General features: G+C 37.7%; 1 protein-coding gene across 4 annotated transcripts in view; it reads left to right on the forward strand.

Moving 5' to 3' along the window:
- LOC128689232 (N-acetylgalactosaminyltransferase 6-like) overlaps positions 1–5,667 on the forward strand; it is an 81,782-nt gene extending 76,115 nt beyond the window's left edge. For 3 of the 4 annotated variants that reach the window (XM_070086339.1, XM_070086341.1, XM_070086338.1), the window contains exon 11: positions 4,985–5,667. In XM_070086339.1, the coding sequence (XP_069942440.1) occupies positions 4,985–5,158 (174 nt within the window). In that variant the 3' untranslated portion in view covers positions 5,159–5,667. The remainder of the gene's footprint in view (positions 1–4,984) is intronic. The other variant, XR_011392151.1, reaches the window with a different exon arrangement.
- Positions 5,668–7,954: the final 2,287 nt, after the last annotated feature.

A 7,954-nucleotide genomic window follows, 5' to 3' on the forward strand; every position in this document is an offset into this window, starting at 1 on the left:
TTCATTCACTGGAACCATGGCTAGGGCTAAAAGTAAGCAGGTTAAAACAATAAATGGAGAAAAAGAAATTGGAATGACTTATGCAGCAAGTAGCGCCACCAGACAGTACCAGAAGGTTGGTGTGGCGACCCTGGAAATTGAAATTATGCTAGCCAAAATTAGTGCCGAATAACTGAAGGAACCAAATAACTGATTGCCAGATTTGTGATGGCGGAATGTATTTAAAAAATGCTGTTTGGCCTCTTCAACATGAGCTTGAACAGAATTTTTTTGCAATTCACTAATTGGGTGGCATTTACATTTTGAATTTGTGGGAGCCTATAAGAATGTATCAATCACAAATTTTAACTGCATAATACTGTAGTAACTTTACTCACAAAATGTAGGTTAGAATGCTGTATGTCATGGCTTCCTTGAGAAATGTGGTGACGGCAAAGTGCACATGGCATGATGACACAAGGCTATTAATAACATACTTTCAAAAGTCTAATGTAATTCTTACAAACAGAAAGAAAGCAATCTTGTTTCATTTCTAGTGCAACACTGTCAACCCATTAGCATTAGGGTGAAGACTTTCTTGGAATAAGCATGTTTTTTAAACAGATAGTAAAAGTTGGTGATGAAGGTAGCAAAAAGTCTAGGCATTGTCACAAGGCTTTGGAGTTGGAGTCGGAGGTGCCATAAATAAAGGAGTTGGAGTTGAAGGTTTTATATGCTGACTCCACAGCCCTGTAACAACAACCTGCCTGAGGACAATGTAGTGGTAAAATTAGATTTCAAGAATGCATTTAATTTGAAAAAAAAAAAAATGTGGTATTAGCCAGGGCTGTGGAGTTGGAAGCAACTCTTGGGTTACTGGAGTCGGAGTTTGAGTCGGTAAAACGTAAGTAACCCTTTCAGGGTCGACAGGCCCTCTCAGAGACTTGTTCTCAGGGTCGGCCAAATTTCAAAAAAAAAAAAAAAAAAAAAATTTCTCGTGAAAAGATAGATAATCGTTTCCCGATCATAATGACACCAAAAGTATGAAATTTGATGGAAAACTTACGGAATTATGCTCTCGCGAAGTTAGCGGTCTCGACTATGTTTACGCATCGGCAATTTTGCCCACTTTGATCCCTATTTTTGCCCAATTCCAGTGTACTTGTCGACAAAAATCATAACTCTTTCGCTAGAACTCCATTTTTTCTATTGAATGAGTACAAGAAACCACCCATTTACCGATTTCAACTATCCAATACAGTGGTCAGAATTTAGCAATTTTGCCAATTTCACACAAATTTCAAAAGATGCCAATTTCCGAATAGGGTCCAGAATAAACAAGAAAGACATTCCTGGCACTAAAATAACATTTCCTCTGTTCATTAGTCACATCCCCATGCCCCTCTTACATTCTTTTGCTTTCCACTTTGTATTTTTATTCTCACAAAAAAAAGATTTACTGTTATGCAGACTAGTGCATTGGTAATAAAGTTGGTAGAATTACCGACAATATGTAAAGTAAAAGGACACAAGTGCAACTAATGTGACATTTTATTGTGGCAACGTTTCGCTCTCCAGGAGCTTTGTCAAGCCGTTACAAACAGTACATGGACACACACGGTATATATAGGCTCAGAGTGAGGTGCAATACTAGTGGTAGTAGTAGTAGTAATACAGTATGTTAGAACAATTAACTTGCACGTGAGTAATGGATATAAAAGCTATTACTTGGGAAACATAAAAATATAAATATTTGTCTAACCAATTTTTATGTTTCCCAAGTAATAGCTTTTATATCCTTTATTCATGTGCAAGTTAATTGTTCTAACATATTGTATTACTACTACTACTACTACTTATATCACTACTACTACTACTACCACTAGTATTGCACCTCACTCTGAGCCTATATATACCCGCTGTGTCCATGTACTGTTTGTAACGGCTTGACAAAGCTCCTGGAGAGCGAAACATTGCCACAATAAAATGTTACATTAGTTGCACTTGTGTCCTTTTACTTTACATACTGCATTGGTGTAGAAATGGTATAAATATTATCAGCGCACTTGTGAAAGAATATTAGACTCACCAGTTGACGCGCATTGGACGCATAGCATGATTTGTTTACTTTAGAACTTTGGTAAAAATCAAACATTTCTGCTACTTTGAGCACAATTTCAAGGTAGTTTTCTTTGTAAAACCAGTTAAAATCATCTCAATTTCTGTAATATGTCTTCCATTCTATAAAATGAGACCAGGAAAACTAGAATACAACAATAAATACCATACGAAAATACAGTGCAAAGTCGCTGTTTTAATCCAAAAACACGGTCAAATTTTTTTTTCTCATTACGCACTGTGTGCTGCAGGATTTTTTTTATACCGCGCACACTGACCACATAGACCCATTCTTTCATATTTTTTTTTTTTTATTCGCCGGTATTCTCCCGGCCTGGGTCTTTTCCAAGTAGTGGTGACCCGGCCTTGGCTCCCTATCTGGGGAGTATCTCGAGACGTAAGTCTCTCATGGGAGGAGGTACAAGTACCCCCTCATCTTTGGGACCAACTGTCCCCAGGCCTAGCCACAGTCACCGCCCTCACGGGGCTCGTAGGGAGAAGCTAGGCCTCTGGTCTGCCATCTGCCCTGTCCCAAAGGGGCTCATGGGGATGGCAGTCTTATGAGCTGCAGATGGTAGCAAGCTCAGGCTATCACAGTTTCTTTCATATGTAGGCCTACCAGCTTTCTCTCACTAGATTTGAGGGCGCTAGAATTTAGGCGTACTAGTACGTCAAAAACCCTGAAAGGGTTAAAGGAGTCAGAGTTGGAGGTGCCATAAATAACAGAGTCGGAGTCAGAGGTGTCATAAATAGAGGAGTTGGAGTTGAAGGTTTTATGTGCCAACTCCACGACCCTGGGCAGTGATAGATTAAATTGAAGGGAGGGTCACCTGAAAAAGAAAAAAAAAACAGTTTTTATTTTTCCATTTAGTACTTCACACGGGAGAAAGGATTACTAACCCCATGTTCTTAGCATTTTAGTTGCCTCTTACAACACACATGGCGTACGGGAAAGGATTCTTCTCCATTTTCCCATGGAGAGAGGAAGTAAATGTATGTAGATATAAGAACATAAGACAGAAAGAACACTGCAACAGACCTACTGACCTATGCGAAGCAGGTCCATACCATCCCCTGGGCTAGAACAATGACCACCTAGTCAGGTCACTTCCACTTAAGGAAGGAGCATGGCACCAGACCTGGTAACCCAAGCTAGTTCGGTCCAACTCACACCCACCCACACCCACTCATGTATTTATCTAACCTATTTTTAAAACTACACAACGTTTTAGCTTGAATAACTGTACTCGGGAGTTTGTTCCACTCATCCACGGCTCTATTACCAAACCATTGCTTTCCTATATCCTTCCTGAATCTGAACTTTTCCAACTTGAAACCATTGCTGTGAGTCCTGTCTTGGCTGGATATTTTCAGCATGCTATTTACATCCCCTTTATTTATTCCTGTTTTCCATTTATACACGTCAATCATATCCCCCCTAATTCTACGCCTTTCTAGAGAGTGCAGATTCAGGGCCCTCAGTCTATCCTCATAGGGAAGATTTCTGATACATGGTATCAACTGTGTCATCCTCCTCTGTACGTTTTCCAGTGTATTTATATCCATTCTGTAATATGGTGACCAGAACTTTGCAGCATAATCTAAATGAGGCCTAACCAAGGATATATAGAGTTGAAGAACAACCCGAGGACTTATAACTCATGAAATCGTAATGACATGATTGCAAACAAACCACACCACGATGGTCTGGAGTTTTGAGACTCTCTGATCGCTGGTTCTATCCCCGCCCGTGGTATGGTTTTTTTTTTCTGAGGACTAACATTATTTATACTTCTTGTTATGAAGCCAAGGATTCTGTTAGCTTTACTGCGAACACTTATGCACTGTTGTCTTGGTTTCAGGTTACTGCTAACCAGAACAAACCAGATTACTGCTAACCAGAACTCTTAAATCCTTTTTGCAATCAGTAGTAATTAGGAGTGAAATGTTGGCAAATGGGTTTGTGAAAGACAAAGTGAACAATAAAATAGATGGAGAAAATGTATGTGGTGTGTTGAGTCATCTGTGGAAAGAAAAGTTTATCTTAGGAGACAGAATAGGGAAATGTGCCACAGTATGGTGATACTAACATTTTATTAGGTGTGAGATATTCTGCATTAACTAGTTTGTTGCAAAAATGAATCGTCTTAAGTTTGTAGTGACGACCTTCTAACCTGCCAAACAGTTCATAGGCTGACAATTAGTTACTTTAAAGTATTAATCAGTGTTTTATAAAGTGGGATCAAGGACATTACCTCACTCCACCTATGTATGATGTTTTATTTTATATCACAAAAAACAATCTAGTTTTGTCTACATTGATAACCCATAGTATGTGAGCACCTCTAAAAATTTCATCAAAATGCATTGCTTGATATGTTTGCTTGATAATTAAATAGTACATACAGTATTCTTGAGTGGTAGTGAATAACGAAAATGAGTTTACTTACATCCTCTTTACATAAAGTATATTGTATTTTTCTCTTACAATAATTAAGACAACATTGCAGTTTCATAATAATAAATACTTTTGTGGGTCAATCCCCAGGATCATAACATGAATGGTTAAAGCAAGTCAATGCTTCTATACCTATTAACAGTTTCACTATAGTTTAGCTACTGGTATATTCTTATGCATGTTTCTCTTGCAGACTCATGCTTCACTACCATGTATACAATAGTGTTTTATACCTCTTTGTAACAGACTAATGCTCATGTTTTCTTTGATTTTTAAGTCAAGAGTCATTTAAAAAATGTTAATGCTACATTTATACACAGAGATAAAAATAACAAATTCTTCAATGATAATATGGAAAGTTAAAAAATTTTATATGAAATTCTGTCAAACTAGAGCTTAATGTTTGCTTTTGCAATATGACATTTACAGGAAAAGCAGTGGCTTGTGCATGGTGGTAATCCACGTTGTTTGGACAGCAATCCTGGTAACAAAGAAATTTTTGTGTCAACGTGTAATCCACAACTAGAGACACAAAAATGGAAATTTGAAAACTTTGATGCTGTACGTTTAGCTAAGTGGGACCAGGCAGGACCGGAATTGTAAAGGTAAAAGTGGTAACAGAAATCTTGGCATTCTTAACATGTTATTAATGTAGATTGTTTTTAATTTATTTTAGCTAAATATTTTAAATGTGAAATTAATGCCAAATTAAATTGTTTTTACAAGCACAATGGGACCATTTGATCTTAGATTGTAAGGTATAATGTTCCTTAAAGGTTTTTAATATGACCGGTCTGATAAAGATGTTATTTTATGTACAGTAGTATATGATATTTGCTCTTAATAGGGAAGCCAGACGATAGCATAATAAATGCTTAAAGTTTGTGTTATATGTGCTGTACTATATTTGGTGCTCTTTTTACACAAGCATAATAGTTAATTAGCAGTTGAATGTTGTTGTAGTTTATAAAAAAAAATTATTTTTAAACTCAGAACTTAGGAAAAATGTACTACATAATATGAGCACATGCTTGATAATTATTGACATTGCCTTGCACTAGAGTTTTTCCCCACAGTATAGGATATATTTTTAATTAAAAAACATTCCACAATTGCTCGTTTCACTAAGTATACCAGTAGAGACGTGATGTCCCTGGCCTTGCCATCAAATCTTCAGATATGGTATTACCTATTTCAACAAGAACAGGTTCAAAGGATGTGAGTGGTGTGCCAGAAAAAACAAACTTAACTGGTAGTTATAATGTAGTATATATTAGGTGATTTTCCCAGTATTTTAGAGGGGAGGTTTTATTGAATAAAAATTTAGATTTATTTTTTAAATGTTCTCAGACTAATGTAGCTAAATTAGTGTCATGTGGGTTCGATAACGTGGATGGGGTAAAAACACTCATGTAGGCTGGTTAGTACGTATAATTATAACGGAAAGTATGGGAAGCACCATCAGCCGCCCTGCCTCTCACTGCTCTCTATCTCAGACTGACCCACCAGTGCCTAGCGGGTGAGCGGCATTCAAAAACATGCTATGGTCAGCAGCAACATGAATAACAGTCAGTGATTCACACAGACGGTTGGTAGTGAGTCATCTACTGGTAACTGGTTACTGGTAACTGGTACTACTGAGAGCTTGGCGATGCTAACGTATGTCGTCCCGACATACAGCTAATACAAACTAGAGATGGCAGGTGTACGGCTTGGGCTGATTCTATACAATGTCAAAGTACACAACAATTGAATATTATAACAGGAGAATATTGGAATGGAAGCTTACGTAATTGACTATAATGAAACTTACTGTAATGAAACTGTAATGCATTACAAGGTATAATATAGCACAACTCATCGAATGAAACTCAACATTGGGATTACACAATAGAAGTGATAAAAAAAATTTTGATCGATCGATCTGTATTCATGTGATCTACGGATTCTGAGGAAGAAATATATACAAAGAAAGAAGTGTTTAACAGAAAGGCAGATTCGGTGCACTCAAATCTAGACTGTTAAATCTCAGAATTCGGAGAGAATGTGAACACAAAATGTTAATAAGTTGATACTGTAATTATTCATCTATACAGGTTATTTACATTTAACCCCAACTCTGCTAGGGTGAGATTGACATTTGCAGAATGGGTGTCATCTCTGGGAGGATCAAACTCTGTTGCACTGGCTAACTCATGCTGTATTTGAGGCAAATCTGAATTGGTAGTTACAAATGACACTTGAGGATTTCTCAATACCTGTCGTGTACGTAGGGAATAACGACATTCAGGTTGATCGTCTGACTGAGTCTCAGAGGTAGAGTACAGGATCAGGAGGATTGTCAGAGTCTGTCACATTAGTCTGGGTTGGAACATCATTATCATCACATACTAACTTCATATGATCTAAATGTGATTCTTTATACTGACCAGTACTAATATCTCTAACCTTATACTTATTGCCAGTGATATGTTCAACTACTCGATAAGGCCCAACAAACTTTTGATCAAGCTTAGGCATTGCAGACGTTTTGTTAAAGTTAGTCAGCTTAACTCTCGAACCTACTTTGATTTTGGACGGCTTTGCTCGAGTGTTTGTGACTTGTAAATTCTGCTGTTGATTTATGAAGTGTTTCACGGATTCTTCTAAAGACGCTTTGAGCTAAGTTGGTACGAGTTGCTATGAAATCATCAGGGTTGTAATTTGGTTTCGGATTAGAATATAGCAACTTGTAAGGCAAGCGTTTATCTACACCGTACAATGCTTAATGTGGAGTGTCACCTACAGAAACATTGTAAGCAGAATTTATAGCACACTGCACATCAGGTATAACTTCATCCCAAGTTTCACTGTTGGGATTGATAGTGGCTCTCAAGACGTCAAGTACTTTCTTATTGGTTCGTTCCGCTAACCCATTGCTGGCAGGATGATGAGGAACAATGGTGGATTTAGAGATCTTGTACAAGGTACACAAATTTTCAAGAATCTCATTACAGAATTCACCTCCATTATCTGTTACTAGGGACTTAGGGGTGGTATGCCTGTAGATAATGCGTTCTTTAAACGCCTTAGCTACCGTCTTGGCAGTCTTATCTGCAATAGGAACTAACTCTCAATATCTGGTGAAATGGTCTACCATAACACACAGATGTTTGTTGCCTTGGAGGGAACACTGGAAATTAGTTAACAGATCTAGCGCAACTCTTTCCCACGGTTCGCTAGTAGTTGGATACACTTGGATTGGATTAGGACCATTAGCATTACCTTTATGTTGCATGCAGACACTACATTTCTTAACATACTCAGAAATATCAGTTGCCATACAAGGCCAAAAGTATTTCAATCTGGCTTGTTTTACCGAACGATCCATACCAGGGTGCGCAACACCTGGTACATCAT

This window comes from Cherax quadricarinatus, chromosome 18 (assembly GCF_038502225.1).
Source record: "Cherax quadricarinatus isolate ZL_2023a chromosome 18, ASM3850222v1, whole genome shotgun sequence".
Classification (NCBI taxonomy): Eukaryota; Metazoa; Arthropoda; class Malacostraca; order Decapoda; family Parastacidae; genus Cherax; species Cherax quadricarinatus.